Source organism: Armigeres subalbatus, chromosome 3 (assembly GCF_024139115.2).
Source record: "Armigeres subalbatus isolate Guangzhou_Male chromosome 3, GZ_Asu_2, whole genome shotgun sequence".
In the NCBI taxonomy this organism is placed as follows: Eukaryota; Metazoa; Arthropoda; class Insecta; order Diptera; family Culicidae; genus Armigeres; species Armigeres subalbatus.
The window spans coordinates 394406780-394429602 of NC_085141.1; the positions used below are offsets into that span (position 1 = coordinate 394406780).

General features: G+C 40.3%; 1 protein-coding gene across 1 annotated transcript in view; it reads left to right on the plus strand.

The window, feature by feature from the left end:
• The window catches only part of LOC134226833 (chitin deacetylase 1), a 60356-nt gene that overhangs the window by 12334 nt on the left and 25199 nt on the right, over positions 1-22823 (plus strand). The window contains exon 2 of the mRNA XM_062707855.1: positions 9187-9347. Within this exon, the coding sequence (XP_062563839.1) occupies positions 9187-9347 (161 nt within the window). The remainder of the gene's footprint in view (positions 1-9186; positions 9348-22823) is intronic.

The following is a 22823-nucleotide window of genomic DNA, read 5'->3' on the forward strand; positions in this document are numbered from 1 at the left end:
GATTTAATTAAAACTATGTTCGAGCATTTGAAAAGAATCCATGAGTGACGTCTTGCATCTTAGCGGCGCTAATGTACGCTAATGTAATTCAGGGATGTATATGTCTTCAAATCTGAAATACAGAGAATTGCTCTATTTTAAAAAGTTATGTTGACGATCAAATTAGTTTTGGATGAATTTATGTTGAAGGTCAATTGAGTTTGAAAAAAAAACCCCTTTGTGGTTGCATATGTGTAAGTTTGGAAAATGTCATTTTCTTCAAAACAAGTTCAGTTTTGAATACATCTGCTTGTCACCGCTGGTGTACATGATACTACCAGTTATCTCAGATATCTTTGATTCCGCGATATTTAGAATGCTATCGATAACTTGACACGCTCTATATTATTCTGGAGAAGGTCAACGCATTCCAAGAGTCTGTTTATTTGTTTTAAATTGTATTCGAAAAAGCTTTCGACCGTCTCATGAGAATATGTGGAGTTAATTTCTGGAAAAAACAGATAGATAAGTCAACACACAAAATTCCGAATTTTTATTTCAAATATAGAATCTGTCTGACAAGTCTTTAAAATTCGTTCTAAATGAAACTGGTCAAATCTCACAATTTGCAACAATTTATATAAAACATGTTCAACATATAGAAGCATGTTCATCCTGTGAGTGAGAACAAAGATGTATTATACTAAAATTTACATGAATTGCTTTATTATCCAAGAAAACTATAAAAAAAACAATAGTTTAAAGGTGCTCTAGCATTAATTTTACAATGTTCATATTATTTTTGGTAGATCAGTCAGTGCTCAGGTATATTTTTCCCTTTTTTAATGGGAGAAGAAGGGGAATGTGGGGCTTAGGTAAGTTATCTTAAGCGTGTATGTAGTAGTTTACCATTCATTAGGTTGTCACATGAATGCGTACGAATTATTAAACGGCTACAACCACTTATTCAACAACCGTAGACGATCAGTAAATAGCAAGCCATGCATCTTCCTCTTTCATCGTTGGACCATCGTACCAAACAGACGTGTCAGCAGCGTACCGCTCTGCCAGCAGGATTTTAGCTTCCCACAATTAGTGTTCATAACAAATGCTCTTTTTTGTGAAAACGTAAACAAGTGTTTTTTTTGTTATTTTGCTTCGCACTTTAACCATTTTTCAAACATTGCAATAGTATCCAACTACTAACCGAAGGCATATATGAGCCGAAAGTGTTGCAAAGCATAAACTAAAAATGGGTTACCTATCTGTTGTTCAGCGCGCCATAAATTTATTTCTACAATGTTCGATTTTATGTACTTCTGCCTAGTGTTGTGATGTCTGAAAGGTGTTCCAATCTATCATTCAATTATGAATGGTTATTGACAACCCTCTAGTGTTGAATTACGATGTTGCAATCAATGTAGTACAAGCTTACTACCTTGTCCTTCTATTAGGCTCGTGATGAACGTAATCAAAATCAGCGTTTGATTTTTTTTAATTATATGCCTTACCCATTTAATGGCTCCACGTTTCGCTACTATACAGCACATGGAGTATAACAATTTTGCTTTTATGTTTTCCATCCTGAGGACAAACTCGTCCTTCTTTTCGCTGCGATATTACGCAACTCTGCTTGAATCATGTCCACCATTCGAAAAATAAAAATAACCTTGCCTGCTCAACCCTCAAATTCGAAGAATCCACATACTGATGCGAGTTATGGATAGCCGGTAGCGATACCGTTGAAACATATTCCACACCAAAAAAATGTGCGTGGTTCATGCGTCAATGCGCTGAACTTTTTGATGCACAGGGTGCGGTCACTTTATTTTGTACTGACAGGTCTCCACTATACTGCAGCACCAGCTGAGCAACGGCGGAGGCGAAGACGTGCACCACTGACTGACTGGTGGAGGCTCTCATACGCGGGGCCATGCAGCAAGCAAATTTTTGCAGACCTCCAATCCAATTTGCGGGTCGAGCTTGCGGATTTAATGTGTAAAGTATTTGTGCCATGCCGAGCTCGTGTGCATGTTGACATGTTGCTTGACGTCCGAACGAGGTTCAACGCAGGGGTATGGCTGTGGGTCGCCAAAGTGCTATCGCTTGTTGGCGTTGTTGGTTCACTGACTGGCTGGCTGGCTGAATGTGACGCAATTTGCTTTTCTGATTTTTTTTTATTTCGGTAGGAACGGATACATAACCTTCTGTCCCGGTTTCGAACGGGTTTCTGAAAATGATTGTGAAAGGGCACTAAATATGACCCGAATAAATTGGATGATTGGGGTAAAGTTCGACAAAGAAATGCATTTATCGAGTTTTTCATAACATTGCCTCACTGGAAAGATCGCCATCTTCGCTGCACGTCTTCGGCTTGAGATTCTCCATTATCTGAGGAAACTTAATTGGATTGTGGAGAGGCTTCTTAAGTGTAATCCAATCCAAATCCAATCCAAATCCAATTCAAATCCAATCCAAATCCAATCCAAATCCAATCCAAATCCAATCCCAATCCAATACAAATCCAATACAAATCCAATCCAAATCCAATCCAAATCCAATCCAAATCCAACCCAAATCCAATCCAAATCCAATCCAAATCCAATCCAAATCCAATCCAAATCCAATCCAAATCCAATCCAAATCCAATCCAAATCCCATCCAAACCCCATCCAAACCAATCCAAACCAACCAAATCCAATCCAAACCAATCCAAACCAATCCAAACCAATCCAATCCAAACCAACCAAACCAAACCAATCCAACCCATCCAAATCCAATCCAAATCCAATCATATCCAAACCAATCCAAACCAATCCAAATCCAATCCAAACCAATCCAAACCAATCCCAAACCAATCCAAACCAACCAAACCAATCCAAACCAATCCAAACCAATCCAAATCCAATCCAAACCAATCCCAATCCAAATCCAAACCAATCCAAACCAATCCAAACCAATCCAAATCCAATCCAAACCAATCCAAACCAATCCAAACCAACCAAACCAATCCAAACCAACCAAAATCCAATCCAATCCAATCCAAACCAATCCAAACCAATCCAAACCAATCCAAACCAACCAAACCAATCCAAACCAATCCAAATCCAATCCAACCAATCCCAAACCAATCCAAACCAATCCAAACCAATCCAAACCAATCCAACCAATCCAAACCAATCCAAACCAACCAAACCAATCCAAACCAATCCAAACCAATCCAAACCAATCAAACCAACCAAACCAATCCAAACCAATCCAAACCAATCCAAACCAACCAAACCAATCCAAATCAAACCAAACCAATCCAAACCAATCCAAACCAACCAAACCAATCCAAACCAATCCAAATCCAATCCAAACCAATCCAAACCAATCCAAACCAATCCAAACCAATCCAAACCAACCAAATCCAATCCAAACCAATCCAAACCAATCAAAAACCAATCCAAACCAATCCAAACCAACCAAACCAATCCAAACCAATCCAAACCAATCCAAACCAATCCAACCAACCAATCCAAACCAATCCAAACCAATCCAAACCAATCCAAATCCAATCCAAACCAATCCAAACCAATCCAAACCAATCCAAACCAATCCAACCAATCCAAATCCAATCCAAACCAATCCAAACCAATCCAATCCAATCCAACCAATCCAAATCCAATCCAAACCAACCAAACCAATCCAAACCAATCCAAACCAATCCAAACCAAATCCAAATCCAAATCCAATCCAAATCCAATCCAAACCAATCCAAACCAATCCAAACCAATCCAAACCAATCAAACCAATCCAAACCAACCAAACCAATCCAAACCAATCCAAACCAATCCAACCAAACCCAAACCAATCAAACCAATCCAAACCAATCCAAACCAACCAAACCAATCCAAACCAATCCAACCAATCCAAACCAATCCAAACCAATCCAAACCAACCAAACCAATCCAAACCAATCCAAATCCAACCAAACCAATCCAAACCAACCAAACCAATCAAACCAATCCAAACCAACCCAACCAAACCAATCCAAACCAATCCAAACCAATCCCAAACCAATCCAAACCAATCCAAACCAATCCAAACCAATCCAAACCAATCCAAACCAATCCAAACCAATCCAAACCAATCCAAACCAATCCAAACCAATCCAAACCAATCCAAATCCAACCAAACCAATCCAAACCAATCCAAACCAACCAAACCAATCCAAACCAACCAAACCAATCCAAACCAATCCAAACCAATCCAAACCAACCAAACCAATCCAAACCAATCCAAACCAACCAAACCAATCCAAACCAATCCAAACCAACCAAACCAACCAAACCAACCAAACCAACCCAAACCAATCCAAACCAACCAAACCAATCCCAAACCAATCCAAACCAATCCAAACCAACCAAACCAATCCCAATCCAAACCAATCCAAACCAAATCCAAACCAATCCAAACCAACCAAACCAATCCAAACCAATCCAAACCAATCCAAACCAACCAAACCAATCCAAACCAATCCAAACCAACCAATCCAAACCAAACCAAACCAATCCAAACCAATCCAAACCAACCAAACCAATCCAAACCAATCCACAAACCAATCCAACCAATCCAAACCAATCCAACCAACCAATCCAACCAATCCAAACCAATCCAAATCCAATCCAAACCAACCAACCAATCCAAACCAACCAAACCAACCAAACCAATCCAAACCAATCCAAACCAATCCAAACCAACCAAACCAACCAAACCAATCCAAACCAATCCAAACCAACCAAACCAATCCAAACCAACCAAACCAATCCAAACCAATCCAAACCAATCCAAACCAATCCAAACCAACCAAACCAATCCAAACCAATCCAAACCAATCCAAACCAATCCAAACCAAACCAAACCAATCCAAACCAACCAAACCAATCCAAACCAATCCAAACCAATCCAAACCAACCAAACCAATCCAAACCAATCCAAACCAACCAAATCCCAACCAAACCAATCCAAACCAATCCAAACCAATCCAAACCAATCCAAACCAACCAAACCAATCCAAACCAACCAAACCAATCCAACCAAACCAAACCAACCAAACCAATCCAAACCAATCCAAACCAATCCAAACCAATCCAAACCAACCAAACCAATCCAAATCCAACCAAACCAATCCAAACCAACCAAACCAATCCAACCAATCCAACCAATCCAAACCAATCCAAACCAATCCAAACCAATCCAACCAATCCAAACCAACCAAACCAATCCAAACCAATCCAAACCAATCCAAATCCAAATCCAAACCAATCCAAACCAATCCAAACCAATCCAAACCAACCAAACCAACCAAACCAATCCAAACCAACCAAACCAACCAAACCAACCAAACCAATCCAAACCAATCCAAACCAATCCAAACCAATCCAAACCAATCCAAACCAATCCAAACCAACCAACCAATCCAAACCAATCCAAACCAATCCAAACCAATCCAAACCAATCCAAACCAACCAAACCAATCCAAACCAATCCAAACCAATCCAAACCAATCCAAACCAACCAAACCAATCCAATCTCAATCCAAATCCAATCCAAATCCAATCCAATTCCAATCCAATTCCAATCCAAATCCAATCCAAATCCAATCCAAATCCAATCCAAATCCAATCCAAATCCAATCCAAATCCAATCCAAATCCAATCCAAATTCAATCCAAATTCAATCCAAATTCATTCCAAATCCAATCTTAACCTTATCCAAATCCAATTAAAATCGAATTCAAGTCAAATCTAAATCCAATACTACTTAATTCAATCAAATTCGAATCCAAAGAAAATACAAATCCAATCCAAATGTAATTCAAATCTAGGAACTTTTTTCAAATAAGAGCTCTGCAAACATAATATTTGAAACCAAATTGCAAAACCAATCCTTTCATACAATCTTGAAATTTCGTTTTAAAGTTTTAAATTTGTATCAAACAAACAATCCAACTCGTCATCTTGTTTTTTATTAACTTTTTTCCGGCCTACTCCTCTGCTCTTCCGTTAGGAAGCCTCCCGGAGACGCTGGCCTTTGCCAAATGTTCGTTCATTTTCTTTGTGCCTTTTTTGTATTTTCTTGTATCACCACTGCCCCTCCGCCAGGAAGCCTACCGGAGACGCCAGTTTTCGTCATTAGCATTCTCGACAGGAAGCCAACCTGGGAAATTTCTTTCTATATACATACATATATTATATTTCTCTCTTGTTATGATTTTTTCATGGATTCTCTCTTCTTCCGCTGAATCTTTCATTTTTTTCCTTGCCGTTAACTGATTCCACCCTTCACTACGTATCACGTATTTTCCAGGAGCACTACAAATCAAAATCAACAAAAAACCGAGATTCCAATTAAATCTACAGACTGCGCCATTGTCGTGATAATAATTTTCAGAAGAATGTGCTGTGATTTTCAGTTGATCTTCTGTTTACTTGTTTATTTTCAAAGTCGAACCTCACTGCACCGAAAGAATTGACCTTTTAGAGAAAAGTAATGAAATATATGTTTATAATCACCCTTCATTTGTCGTTAATTATCAGCCTCTTCGAAAATATAGCAGTGGAATAGCTTAGAGAAGATAAATTCATGATTCACAAATGATTAAAAAGCTGCAAATAAATGTTCAAGCCGAATGTAGTACTTATTTCTGTTATTTCATAGACACAAACAAAATATTGCTCAGAAGCGAATATTTACTGACATGATGAGCATACTTTCATTACAATGTTGTGCACATAAGAAAGGCATTGCCATATGATACAGGGAAGCTTCTCTGCATGCTTCGGCAAGTCATAATTTAAGAACGGCAACTAGCAAAAACAAATCCTCAATCTCTAGCCGAAGAAGATTAATGGGTAATTCGTTTCATGCTTAGTCCGCCGATTCTCCCCTTTGATTTGCGCTAAAGCCGTTCATTCGATGCATCCATGCGCATGTAAGGCACGCCAAATTAGTTCTGCCCGTATTTGCGATGCCCTATACAGCTTCATTTTGCCTCTAACGGCGCAATAAGGTGCCAATTTATGTGAATGTCTAAAGATCAAAAGTCGCGAAAACATTCGTCTTTCACGTTCATATGTCACAACATTACCGTCTGAGTCTTCGTCGTCGTCGGCGGCAACATCATCATCAGTACTAAAGTTTAGCAGCAATCGCAATCGCACTGCACCGTGTCGGTGGGACTTGCATCACCCCCATCATCTCATCAAATGAACATAATCAGAAAGTCGTGCCTTAAATCAGGGGGAGTGCAACGAGCACGCTCGAACCCATCCTCTTTATGTCAGCTTTTTTTTTCTCATTTTCATTAGGTTGGATAGATCGTAAAATACAATCGACAACCAAGGTACAACCATCACTTCGGTTCGTGCCCAATCCATCGGTTTCGATTGCCTTGGAACCAGGAGAATAACATTTAAAGTATCTGTATTGCATTATCATCTTTTCGGTGCAACTTATGATTTAACCTTATGCCATGCACTGCCATGACGAGCCCCGATTTTATGCTGAAACCTTTCACGTGCCTGCTACATGTAGTTCTTTGTCAATTCGTAGCAATGACCTATGAGGTGATGTCAGTTTTATTGAAAGTTTATTGAAAAGTAAAGTATAGGTATGAAGGGATTAAAATTAATGTCTGCTAATTGATAGTGAAGTTGTTTCTTCTTCAATTGTACGTGATCTTCTTCTGCTATCACGACAATTGGACATCAAAGGGCCTCCTGCATGTAATTACCAAGTTTCATGTTTTCTAATCATTATTTCAGTAGTTTCTTTTCTTTTATTGATATTATGTGGTTTTTACAATGCTACGCAATTGAATGCTTTTCTTCATTAAATCTTCGTCATTGGCTCATTTTGCATACAATATCAGCATCCTGTGGATACACAGCTTAATTTTACAAATCGAATTAAATTTTAAAAACATAATAACAGAACCTGAACAAAAATATGTATAATCAGAGATGAAGGACCTTGATCTGTATGCTGATGTTGAGATAGGTAAAAATGAATAATAAATAAGTTTAACGAAACAGAAAAAAAAGCCAAACATAACATGATAGTGCATGGAGACGCACGGTATACCATAACCAAATATCGGATCGCAAAATGTTTGATACGACCACTATCCAAATATGAAAATCCTAGTTTTTCAGTATATTGCCTTACAACTAAATTGTGCCGAAAGGCTATCATTTCATTTTAAAAAAAAAGTTTTCATGGGATGTTCCATGACGCACAATCGACGCAGTTCGTCAAATTGTGTAAATGCCTATCTGTCTGTGTACAAACCAAGAAAAATATTAGCCAACTTTGCATTTAGTAATTCACATCCAATTTTGTCGCAACGAATTGCATTCGACGGGAGACAAGGTCTAGTTGATCACTATTGAATTTGATCATCTGATTTTGCATGGCAATCAGTTTCAATTAGACGACCTATCCGTCATTATGGTGTGATATTAGTGTGCTAAAAAATATAAAGAATTCTTTTTAACAACCTTTGCAAAATTATGAAATAAAACATGATAATATCTCAAAGGCCATGCTCCTAAAATAAATTCCAACTGAATATAAACGACTTCCATGCTAATTAGAGCAATATTCCGAGAAAAATCACACCATCATATTACAATATTGATCGTTACGACAATCAAAACACGATGACGCGGCTTGATGCTTCTCAACCATGGAAGATGCTAATTACCCCTAAAAAGTATTATACACTAACAAAATACCGCAAATCCGGTTTTATGATTGACTCATTCATCACACTTTGTTTACAATAGTCGGTTGTCAAAAATGCAATTAATGTTACTGCTATTAGATAATTTGACCATACAGTGTGAACAACTCAACAACGAAACAAACATTATAACCACGTCTCAAGTAGGAACCCGCAAGCCGGTTCGACACCAAAAGATGATGATGATCTCAACGATGGGTTTCTTCAAAGTGGGTAATTGATCCGAAAATCAGCAAAAAAAAAAGATGATGGTCCAGATTGGACTGTTATGAATGATCATCGCCGAACAGGTTTTCCGGTTTTTGAATGATTGATTGAAGGATGCATGAGTATCATTATCTGAACAGTAGAGTCATTCCGATCACCTCTGGCGGCGTTCACTAACTTCAATTGATTGCTTTATCTCTCGAAAACAGCCACGGCCACCGGGCGGACGAAGCGACAGACGACAGACGAGCCCAAGAAAGAAGAGTCATTCGAGAAAGAGCTTTGCAAGGACAAAGATGCCGGTGAATGGTTCCGATTGGTTGCGGGAGAGGGCGATAACTGCCGTGACGTCATCCAGTGCACATCGTCGGTAAGTAGGTTTATTAAATCGTGATGATTATGCTGTTTCCATTAGTGAACTTGCGCAAACATTTGCTTGTGAGATAAAATGTAATTCAAAAATAAAGGACTTCTCACATATTATTTCTAACTTCTGAATTCTCACAATTCAAATCTTGCTTCTCACTTCTCACTCCGCATCTTGCTTCTTTCTCTATCCTTCTCACTTTTATTTTCCAACTTCTCACTTCTAATTTCTCACATTTTACATCTGACATCTCATTCATGACTTCTCGCGATTTGTTTTTTAATTCATAATCTCGTTTATCATTTTTCACTTCTCTCATTTCACAATATAATTTTCAGTAATCTCACATCATATCTCTCCCACATGTATTGATTCTCATTTCTCACTCCCCATTTCTTACTTTTCACTTTTCACTTTTCAATTCTCCCATCTTTTCCCATATTTCACCTCTTGCTTCTCAATTTTTGCTTCTCACATCTCATTTTTGTTGATTCGCTTCTCACTTTTCAAGACTCACATTCAATTTCTTCCTCCTCATATCTCATTCCTCACTTTTCGCTTCTCAATCTCTACTTCTTACTTCTCGTTTCTTGCTTTTCACTTCACAACTCTCTAATTTCACTTCTTGATTCCAACTTTGCGCTTCTCACATCTCGTTTCTCATTTTCACAGCTTATTTCTGAATTCTCACATTCTGATCAAGGACTGGATTTTCACGTTTCCCGTCTAACGTCTCATCATCTCATTCTAACTTCTCACATCTCGCTTCTGACCACTCGTTTCAACATTTAACGTATTGTTGCTTTCTGACTTTGATTGTTTGATTCTATTGACAACAGTGTTTTTGACTTTTCAGTCTTTATGACAAGCTAAAACGAGTTTTGCATCTACTTTTCCGACGTTTCGGTGAGTATACGCAAAACCCGTTTTAGCTTGTCATAAAGACTGAAAGAGCCGAAAAAATGCTGTCGTCAATTAACATTTACCTTTTTGCTACACAATTTTTACTTTTGGATTCTTATTCCTCTCTTTTAACTGCTGACGTCTCACTTCTCATTTCTCAATTCTCTTTCGTACATCCCGTTTTTCCAATCGTACCTCATACTTCGCATGCCCCATTTGTTGTTTCTCAATTCTCACTTCCCATCGTTCATAACTTCTTACTTTCCACGTTTCTTTCCTCACTTTTCACTTGCTACTTTTCTTACTTTTTAATTAGTAGGAAACTTAATTTCTCATGAGACACGCCATCATTAAACTATGGCTTGCCAGCATTTTTTTTATTTGTTTAATTATGAAAAAAATAATAAATACAACTTTTTTATAACTTCAATAACGTGGACCAAGACGTTTTTTGTCCGTAGATTGGAACAACAACCTATAAGTTTTCAATTCAATTTTCAACCATGTTATTCATCTCTTAAGAGGATTCCACCCATGATGTATTTATCATCGGGACAACTATCGAGAAAGTTTATGTATCATTTGACAATTTGAGTGTACACAGTTAAGGCTTCCTTCTTTTAGTCATATGTTAAAATTTTATCAAGTAGAAAACAACTTGCGGAAACGAAGGCTTAACAAGCAGAAAAACAAATTTTCATAGATGTTGTAAACATTATGCCATCAGATCAGAGCCATCGGTTGGGTAGCCTAGTTCAGTCTATTGAACACAAACTGAAATATGTTCAACCGAGTAGTAGTTTTCCGCATGAATTTTTACGATCAGCATATTGTTTGTTGAGTAGTCCCACAGAAATCGTTCACCTATGGTTCTGATAGTCTTTTTTAAGCTTTCTTGTCGTTATCAAAACGCCCATATCGGAACTCATGATTGAACAGTTAGGTGGCGATCTTCGATGAAATATAAAAAAAATCAATTTTTTTAACCCTTATAATAGGAGGAGGCGAAAAGGAGGCACAACCGCGTGATAAAAACTTGGGTGTACGTACATAACTAATAATATTAACCATAGCTGTTCAAAGATATATGGACCTTTTTGAAGTGATTTCAAGCCATCCAAGAATTTAAAACATTGGACTACATATATATGCCAAAAGATCTATTGGCTCTATTTTTAAATGAAACATGCTCTCAGTGATCATTTTAATAAACAAGGAATTGTTTTCGTGTGTAAGGTTTATCCGATTTGGTTCTATGTATCACAAAGAGCATCTTTGGAAAATAAAACAATAGTCTCGTATACTCCAGGCAATTTTTGGATGATGGTGTTGAACTTAATTTAAAGATTTAAAAAATTCTTTAAAAAAAGGGTAACCTGGAGTTGAATAGTATATTCAATTTGGTTCTGTAGATTACAAAAGAGCATGAACAATTTAGAAAAGAGAAAAAACAATCCTTTGTTTATGCATTTAGACTTTAAGACCTCAACTCCAAAGAAATCTTGGATAAACTGAAATGGAACAATTGTTGAAAACGATTTAAAAAAGCTAACAGTGGGGCTCAAGGCCTATACTCCAAGGAACTCGTGGTCTGACGAATCGTGGATGAACTGAGATGCAACAATTGTTGAAGGTATATCCATTGTACTATGCAAATCTTTTTTTAATAAGTTATTACAGTCCTTCGGTTACGCTGGGATATAAAGGCATGCTCTTTTCGTTAAAATAAAGTTTGACGAGCTCGGTGGTCTAGTGGCTACCGCTTCTGCCTTATTAGCAGGAGGTCATGGGTTCACTTCCAGGCTCGTCCCTTCCCTACTTTATATTTCTATCTTAGTTCTTTCTGTGTTTCACGTTTTACCAAAACGATTCCTACTGTTATGACCTACCACATAATCCCAAATCCTCCCGTGGCACCTATGAGAGGGCGTAGAGTTCTCTGCATCTTCCTTAAGTAGGGGGCCAACAAACCATCCTTCCCCCTTCCTCAGCATTCGCAAGGACGTGGCCAGGACAGATCTCGACTATTAGAGAGCGCATCGCTTCCATCTAAGAGATAGAGAAGATTAGTCTCAAATCAATATCTGTGGTAACGGATGAAAGTGATACTACTCTCATACAATAGTCTTGGCTTGTACCACCTATTAATTTGTGCGAAATGCTCAATGCTAATGCTAATGCTAATGCTCTTTTCGTTACATTGAAAAAAGCATTAGCATAAGGAAAAAAATCTGTCTTTGGTAACGGATGTAGGCCGTAAGGAATATCCCGACCAGTAAATAGTAACAGATTTATATCAGAACTTGTTGTTCTGATATAAATGTTATAAAACATGTACCATTAGTAGTTACAATAACAAAAATTGTAACAAAATCTCTTCTAGTTTTAACAAAAATATTACTGAATATGTTAATAATTGAACAAACATATAACTGGATGTGTTACATAAAAAGTGGCGATAATAGTTCATTCTATAACAAATTATGTTATTGAAAATGTTATGATTATCCACAATATAGGCAATTAACTTTGTCCAGCTGGTTCAACTTTGAATATAGGAATATAGTTATACTGAAGGTGATACCTTCGTTTTTTTTTTCCAATTCCCATCTACCAAAAATGTAGGCAATTTTTTTTCGGTAAAAAAAACATAACACATTATGTTATGATCATGTTATGTCGATCACAAAATTCTTTTTCCTCCATCTTTGACAGAGAATTTATAACAAAATTATTGCATGTTTTGTTGTTTGTAACACATATTGATATAATTGTGATAAAATTTTGTTATGACTAACTGGTCGGGATATTCCAGGGATGACCTGGAGCAGAACTGTTTTTGAAGGAGTATCCTTTTTGGTTCCATGGATCAAAAATGGCATGAACCATTATTGAAAATGGATGACCTGGAATGGAACAATTTTTTAAGGTATAAAAAACAAAAAGAGCATGAACCACCATAAAACGATAACTGCCCCTTGAATACGCATGTAGGTCTTAAGGCATATACTTCAGGGGATTTCTGGATGACCTGGAATGAAAAAACTGTTGTAGGCAAATGTCATAGAAGCAAAATAACTACTTAGTTCTGTGGGCTTATAATAGTTTCTTTTCATAGGTTTACTTTTGAATGTCAATAATTCGTAACCCTCTAATTTATTTATTTTCTGTTTATTTTCGCTCACAATCACTATTTTGCTTCCTAACATCCATCTAAGCCCGTTTCGGTCAATCAAAACATTCAATTTGCGGTTTCATCTATTTCATATTTTGAATATTTGTTTTATTTTTTCAAGTTTTAACATTTTTCAACATCTTAAAAGTTGGTGAAAATATAAGGTTTTTTTTAGTTTTGGAGCTGTTTTCTTATTTTCCGTGTCAGAAATAAATGAACTATCAGATTGTATCATTCACCACCATAACCTTCTATTGTATCAGATTAGTTGTAGAAAAATAATAAACCATACATATTTCAGAAGTATATGAATAAAAACACAAAAGAACAAAAAATTACTCATTTTTCAATATTTTTCTGAAAATGTGTTATTTATTGTTAATAAATATAAATTTATTAAAATTAATTATACAATTGAAAATTAAAAAAATAACCGAAGTACCTCGGCTGAAGGCAGTCGGCATTAGAGAATTAAAATTCGTTTCGCTGTAAAAAGGAGACCGTAAAAGGAAGTGCCGTAAAACGAGGTTTGAGTGTGCCGCTAAATAGCATTTAATCGTTCAGTTCCCAGCTTGTTTAGAACTACTATACACAGGGTTCTGTTTATACAAAAAAATGTCTTGTATTTTTAATCGTGCAGCTTCAATTTACCACCACAATCTTTGTAACATGTTTCATAAAATCCTGAATAAATAAAAAAAAATCACATGATATTTAAAATGCATTAAACATTTAGGATGAGTGAAAATTTGAAAAAAAAAAACCCAGATTAATCCACCTAGCGGCGATGATGCCTTTCTCGTGCATCGTAAAATGTACTGAAAAAATCACATAGGAAAGGTCAAAAAAGCACTTTAGGGGGATAGATCGCATATTTTCTATCATTTTGCATGTTTTTGCATTAATTACTATGCATTCCCACCATTCTTGAAAAAAAAATTTTTTTTCGATTTTGAAATTTTTTTCCAAGGGGGACCCTTGGGAAAAACAATGATTTTTCAATAATTCCTGAAATGCAATGTCCGATCAGGCCAATTTTCAATAGCAAACAATGGGACCGCATTCCCTGTCGAATGCGACTTGTTGCGAGGAAATCGGTAATGCTAAGTTCCAAAAGTGTGTCTACAAAATTTTGTACACATACACACACACACACACACACATACATACATACACACAAACAGACATCACCTCAATTCGTCGAGCTGAGTCGATTGGTATATAACACTATGGGTCTCCGAGCCTTCTATCGAAAGTTTGGTTTTGGAGTGAAGTTATAGCCTTTACGTATACTTAGTATACGAGAAAGGCAAAAATCATGTAAAAACAGAATCCAGTGTACTTAGATATTCCTCGCTGACGGATATTCACTAGCTCCGTTGAAACTGACGATCCGCGTTCGTGGAATACAAATCCATACCTAGCTACACTCTTACACTCAAAAATGGCAAAAATGTTCACCAATGACGAATGCTTAACCCTTAAAAGGCCGGGACGACAGTCACCTCCTTCGAAGTACTCGTTCTCAGTAAAGCGTTGACCAAATTTCATGACCCCGGACTTTTCTCAAAGGGGATTAGTAGGACTTTCTTTTGACTTAGGTGCCGCCCCGCTGGACCCCTCCCCGCGTTCATGAGTTTTGAAAATGTCTGTGTTTTTTCCTTATTTTTGGCTATGATGGCCAAATTTCTACAGTAATCAAGTGCAATAAAGTTCTGGCGTCATAAAATAAAGTAGATACATGAAATATATCAAGTCGAAGTGATTTTGAACGTTTCCAAATTATCTGATTACTGTAATTACCGATATTGAAAGCCATATACCTGATCTAAGAGTTGTGGTCATATTTCTTAGAATCTGATCACGAAATAAACCAAATTGTGCCAGACAAGAGGGAAAAATATCACAAAAATCTGTAGACATATATGTTATCAATTGTATGTGTTGAATATACTATTTTGAAGCATTCCAGTTCATCCAAAATATCCGTGAGTTCAGGTCTTCAATTCTACCATAGAAGCGAAAGGTGATATGCACATAAAAATACTCAGAGTACCTCCTACTCAGTTCAAAGATATCAAATGACTCATGGGAAACTTTTCTGCGTGCCCCATTGTGAAATTCTAGAATGCGCGAAATGTTCTGAAGTTCGGCTCGCAAGATCTACGCATCAACGGCCTCGAAAATGTTTTCGGCAGCTATCAAAACCCTTTCCAACAGATCCTTAGATACCTGCCAAGAAACGTAATACCAATCTATCTGCATTTCAATACACTGAAGGGCATCCAAAACGTCCTCAAGTTCAGGTCGTCAGATCTACAATCAAGTAGAAGCGCAATGCGTGTTTCAAATCAAGGTCAGGTCATCCTGCCCAGTTCAAAGAAATCAAAAGACTTATTGGAAATCTGTCTACGTGCCCCATAATGATATTCGAGAATGCGCGAAATGTTCTGAAGTTCGGCTCGTAAGACCTACGCAACAATGGCCTTGAAAATGTTTTCGGCAGCTATCAAAACCTTTCCCAACAGATCCTTAGATACCTGCGAAGAAACGTAATACCAATTGATCTGCATTTCAATACACTGAAGGCCATCCAAAACGTCCTTGAGTTCAGGTCGTCAGATCTACAATCAACTAGAACCGCAATGGTTGTTTCAATCAAGCTCAGGTCATCCTCCCCAGCTCAAGGAAATCAAATGACTTATTGGAAATTTTTCTGCGTGCCCTACAATGACATTCTAGAATGCGCGAAATGTTCCGAAGTTATGTCGTAAGATCTACACAACAAACGCCTCCAATATGTTTTCGGCAGCTATCAAAACCCTTCCCAACAGATCCTTAGATACCTGCCAAGAAACGTTAAACCAATCTATCTGCATTTCAATACACTGAAAGTCATCCAAAACATTCTTGAGTTCAGGTTGTCAGATCTACAATCAAGTAGAAGCGCAATGCTTGTTTCACACCAAGCTCAGGTCATCCTGGCCAGATCAAAGAAATAAAATGACTTATTGAAAGAAATTCTGCGGGCCTCATAATGACATTCTAGAATGCGCGAAATGTTCCGAAGTTATGTCGTAAGATCTACGCAACAACGGCCTCCAATATGTTTTCGGCAGCTATCAAAACCTTTTCTAACAGATCCTTAGATACCTGCCAAGAAACGTTAAACCAATCTTTCTGCATTTCAATACACTGAAAGCCATCCAAAACGTTCTTGAGTTCAGGACGTCACCCTAGCAGCACACATGTTCCACATAAGCCACTGCGACTCCCATGTAACCAGATTCAGTCGCAATCAAGTTGCTGCAACTTGCCTTGTGCTACTTGGGCAGATCTACAATCAAGTAGACGCACAATGCTTGTTTCAAATCAAGCTCAGGTCATCTTGCCCAGATCAAAGAAATCAAATGACTTATTGAAATATTTTCTGCGGGCCCTATAATGACATTCTAGAATGCGCGAAATGTTCTGAAGTTCGGCTCGTAAGATCTACGCAAAAACGGCCTCCAATATGTTTTCGGCAGCTATCAAAACACTTCCCGACAGATCCTTAGATAAGTGCCAAGAAACGTTATACCAATCTTTCTGCATTTCAATACACGGAAGGCCATCCAAAACGTTCGTGAGTTCAGGTCGTCAGATGTACAATCAAGTAGAAGCGCTATGGTTGTTTTAAATGAAACTATTCTATTGTGATTCTGCCCAGTTCAAAGAAATCAAATGACTTATTGTAAGAAATTCTGCGGGCCTCATAATGACATTCTAGAATGCGCGAAATGTTCTGAAGTTCGGCTCGTAAGATCTTCTTAACAACGGCCTTGAAAATGTTTTCGGCAGCTATCAAAACCCTTCCCAACAGATCCTTGGATACCTACCAAGAAACGTTATACCTATCTGATAGGCCCTCACTGCTGCTGTCGGGAGAGCCGTGTCTATTTTCTCTTTTATCCGATTTCGCACAGAACTTTGAGTGCAATGCACAGTCGGATCCCCTTTTTTGGAACCTTCACTAAGACGCCCTGCATTCAGTCGGCCGAGAAGTCGCGCTTTCCCAAATATTGTAAAAATGTTGATGAAACATTTGCGCAGATAGCATGGGGTCAGCTTTGAACATCTTTGCTGAATAAGAGGTGAGCCAGCCTAGGGCTAAAAACCTCTCAAATAAAGACAAAAAAAAATCTTTGCTGAAATGCGATCGACCTTATTAAATTTGATACTTTGGAAGGCTGCTTCAATCTCCTGCTATGGTAAAGCTTCGCAGTTGAAGCAGGTAATGCGTCGCACCTTCAGCGGCTCATGCCGAGATGTTGATGGTTGGTCAGGCGTCTAAACTTAAAGAAGTTGTTCGAAGGGCTCGATCCAATTAACGTTTCAGCTGATCAGTTGGGTCGGTGAGTCACCGGCATCCTCGGATTCATCCTTGCTCCGTCGTGAGATATCGTAAGGAAGGCGAATAGCGCCAGTTGTTTCAGCTCTCTCCCTTTCATCGGCCAGTGAGTCCACCCACGCTCGGTTGTCACGTCAGCAGCAGCCTTTAAGTCCCCTCTCTAGAGATACCATTGACCGGATTCGTACTTGGCCGCTCTGGTTCTTACTCGCTCTAAGGCTGCCTTTGCTTCTTTACGCTCCCCAATCGTCCGCTAGATTACTTCTGTAGTCCACTATTTGCGCATCTTACCAAGGTTGTTCTCGCTTGTTCCGATAGAGGGATTCTTGATGGCCGTCAACTGCTCTTCTACGCAGCCTCCTTTCGGAACATCCGGTGCCCGAGTTCTAAGTCTCTTCACAGGTAGATTTACGCTAGTCGACGTGTGTTGAATCGCCCTCCGAGTCGCTCCTCCCGCCGCTGAATCCGAGCAATGCGTAATCGGATCTTGCTAATTAGAAGGACAAACGCGATGCCAGCGCTGTGTTTATTCCGAACATCAAGAAAGCTCCGTCTCAATCTTCGGCTGATGCAGACAGGGCTGACAATAGTCATCGTCAGAGCACGAAGTGCCACAGTAGCGACGAGTTACAATGTCTTCATTGCTGTTCTACACATCGTCAATGACGCGCACGACGTTAGCTTTCGTCGTGTAACCAAATCGTTATAGAACGAAGACTTCATACCGTTATTCTTCAAGCGGCAGCAGCCATGCGAAGATTTTTACTAATCCTTTGTAATAATGAATTTGAAGTAACGTATGAAAGCGTTATGAATGTTATCGATACATATTATATTACCAAAGTTCCTACTATTTGTTCATTTGAGGCGCCATTATGTTTTTAACCAGTCCGTCTATAATGAAGTGCAATCAATTGTGTGAAGAATGGACGACGAAAGTCATCTTAACTTTTGGCTGCGCGACTATCGTCGTGGTACGCATGCGGCGCGAAGAAAGCGAATGGGTGTTGCGTCGTGCAATGTTATGACGAAGACTAATTTTTTTCGCTTTCTTCATTCGACGAGAATGACTATTGTCAGCCCTGGATGCAGATATGGTCGGTTTGAATTTCAGCTCATCTATCACGAGAGACCCGCGATCCTAAATAATTTCTCGGTGAATTTCTCAATATAGCCGAGAATCTAGAATCAAGACGAGTGCTTCAAATGCATATGCAATTATGCTTCGAAATAGTTACAGTTCTGAGTAGTGGGACGCCCACTTGCACTGAAACAGAATTAAGTGCCTGAGCATTGGTGAGACGCAAACGAATAGTATAATTGTTAACCAGAACAATCACTGCAATAGCATCGCGGGCAGCAGGGACTATGTCCAAGGGCTTGACGATCCCTCCCCAGGCCATCTGCGAGTTGTGGGGCTTGCCTAGGATGTGGTGGGGTTTGACAGTGGGCCCTGTTAAACCTCTATAAAAAGCTGCATGTATCCGCAAGTAGGCCCCACCAAAGCGACCGTGTGCCGCTCAAAGCGCACAAGCCCAAGTCCTGGTGTTAGGTGGGACGCTAAACAGCCCTGACACGACGGCCCTCCGACGAGACAGGAGGTTTGCGCAGGCCCAATAAGCCGCCTAGAAAACCAATCATTACGAACAATATAAGAGATAATACGACTCGATATAATCGGCAAAGACCTAGGCGACGAATACAGGATCACGATTGGAAGCTTGGAACATGGAATTGCAAATCGCTAGGTTTCGCAGGTTGCGACAGGATGATCTACGATGAATTACATCCCCGCAACTTTGACGTCGTGGCGCTGCAGGAGATTTGCTGGACAGGACAGAAAGTGTGGAAAAGCGGGCATCGAGCGGCTACCTTCTACCAAAGCTGTGGCACCACCAACGAGCTGGGAACCGGCTTCATAGTGCTGGGTAAGATGCGCCAACGCGTGATTGGGTGGCAGCCAATCAACGCAAGGTTGTGCAAGCTGAGGATTAAAGGCCGTTTCTTCAACTATAGCATCATCAACGTGCACTGCCCACACGAAGGGAGACCGGACGACGAGAAAGAAGCGTTCTACGCACAGCTGGAGCAGACATACGATGGATGCCCACTGCGGGACGTTAAAATCGTCATCGGTGACATGAACGCACAGGTAGGAAGGGAGGAAATGTATAGACCGGTCATCGGACCGGATAGTCTGCACACCGTATCGAATGACAACGGCCAACGATGCATAAACTTCGCAGCCTCCCGCGGAATGGTAGTCCGAAGCACATTCTTTCCCCGCAAAATATCCACAAGGCCACATGGAGATCACCCTAACCAAGTAACGGAAAACCAAATCGATCACGTTCTAATCGACGGTAAATTCTTCTCCGACATCACGAATGTCCACACTTACCGCAGTGCGAATATTGAATCCGACCACTACCTCGTTGCAGTATGCCTGCGCTCAAAACTCTCGACGGTGTACAACACGCGTCGAAGTCGGACGCCGCGGCTTAACATTGGGCGGCTACAAGACGGTAGACTAGCCCAAGAATACGCGCAGCAGCTGGAAGTGGCACTTCCAACGGAAGAGCAGCTAGGCGCAGCGTCTCTTGAAGATGGCTGGAGAGATATTCGATCCGCCATTGGTAGCACCGCAACCGCTGCGATAGGCACGGTGGCCCGGATCAGACAAACGACTGGCATGATGGCGAATGTGAGCAGTTAGGTGGAAGAGAAGAATGCAGCATGGGCGAGATTGCTGCAACACCGCACGAGGGCGAACGAGGCACGATATAAACAGGCGCGGAACAGACAAAATTCGATTTTCCGGAGGAAAAAGCGCCAGCAGGAAGATCGAGACCGTGAAGAAACGGAGCAACTGTACCGCGCTAATAACACACGAAAGTTCTATGAGAAGTTAAACCGTTCACGTTAGGGCCACGTGCCACAGCTTGATATTTGTAAGGAAATAAAAGGGAACCTTCTTACATACGAGCGTGAGGTGATCCAAAGGTGGCGACAGGACTACGAAGAACACCTGAATGGCGATGTGGCAGACGAAGATGGCGGTATGGTGATGAACCTGGGAGAACGCGCGCAGGACATAATTTTACTGGCTCCGGATCTCCTGGAAATCCAGGCGGAGATTGACCGACTGAAGAACAACAAAGCCCCTGCGGATGACCAACTACCAGGAGAGCTATTTAAACACGGTGGTGAGGCACTGGCTAGAGCGCTGCTGGATCATTACCAAGATTTGGGAGGAGGAAGTTTTGCCGCAGGAGTGGATGGAAGGTGTCGTGCCCATCTACAAAAAGGGCGATAAGCTGGATTGTAGCAACTACCGCGCAATCACATTGCTGAACGCCGCCTACAAGGTACTCTCCCAAATTTTATGCCGTCGACTAGCACCAACTGCAAGGGAGTTCGTGGGGCAGTACCAGGCGGGTTTTATGGGCGAACGCTCCACCACGGACCAGGTGTTTGCCATTCGCCAAGTACTGCAGAAATGACGCGAATACAACGTGCCCACACATCATCTATTCATCGACTTCAAAGCCGCATATGATACAATCGATCGGGACCAGCTATGGCAGCTAATGCACGAACACGGTTTTCCAGATAAACTGACACGGTTGATCAAAGCGACGATGGATCGGGTGATGTGCGTAGTTCGAGTTTCAGGGGCATTCTCGAGTCCTTCGAAACCCGCAGAGGGCTACGGAAAGCTGATGGTCTCTCGTGTTTCCTATTCACCATCGCTTTGGAAGGGGTAATCCGAAGAGCAGGGATTAACACGAGTGGTACAATTTTCAATAAGTCCGTCCAGCTATTTGGTTTCGCCGACGACATAGATATTATGGCACGTAACTTTGAGAAGATGGAGGAAGCCTACATCAGACTGAAGAGGGAAGCTAAGCGGATCGGACTAGTCATCAACACGTCGAAGACGAAGTACATGATAGGCAGAGGTTCAAGAGAAGACAATGTGAGCCACCCACCGCGAGTTTGCATCGGTGGTGACGAAATCGATGTGGTAGAAGAATTTGTGTACTTGGGCTCACTGGTGACTGCCGAAAATGATACCAGCAGAGAAATTCGGTGACGCATAGTAGCTGGAAATCGTACATACTTTGGACTCCGCAAGACGCTCCGATCGAATAGAGTTCGCCGCCGTACCAAACTGACAATCTACAAAATGCTCATTAGACCGGTAGTCCTCTACGGACACGAGACCTGGACGATGCTCGTGGAGGACCAACGCGCACTTGGAGTTTTCGAAAGGAAAGTGCTGCGTACCATCTATGGTGGGGTGCAGATGGCGGACGGTACGTGGAGGAGGCAAATGAACCACGAATTGCATCAGCTGTTGGGAGAACCATCCATCGTTCACACCGCGAAAATCGGACGACTGCGATGGGCCGGGCACGTAGCCAGAATGTCGGACAGTAACCCGGTGAAAATGGTTCTCGACAACGATCCGACGGGCACAAGAAGGCGAGGTGCGCAGCGGGCAAGGTGGATCGATCAGGTGGAAGATGACTTGCGGACCCTCCGTAGACTGCGTGGTTGGCGACGTGTAGCCATGGACCGAGCCGAATGGAGAAGACTCTTATATACCGCACAGGCCACTTCGGCCTTAGTCTGAATAAATAAATAATAACACTGCAATAGCATTTAGTTTTTCCATCTCGTGGATAAGATTTCTGCATGCTCACAGTTCTGCATGATAACACGTCCGCATGCACTTAAATAGGATGAAATTTCTTTCTTTTCATCGTTGCATCGTCCGCAAGAACAGTGGGCTGATTATTTTATTATATAATGCCCGATTGAAGAACTCATGTACATTTAAAACTCGAAATTTTTGCTCAACATTGGTGGGACACCAACAAAATTCATTGTGAAGTTATGGATTAAAGTGATCTTAATTCTGTGTTATTGGTCGCCCGAACAAGTTGCAGTAGAAATAGGTTTTGGTTTTCGTAAGTCGGAAGACCGATAGAAGATCGACGCCATT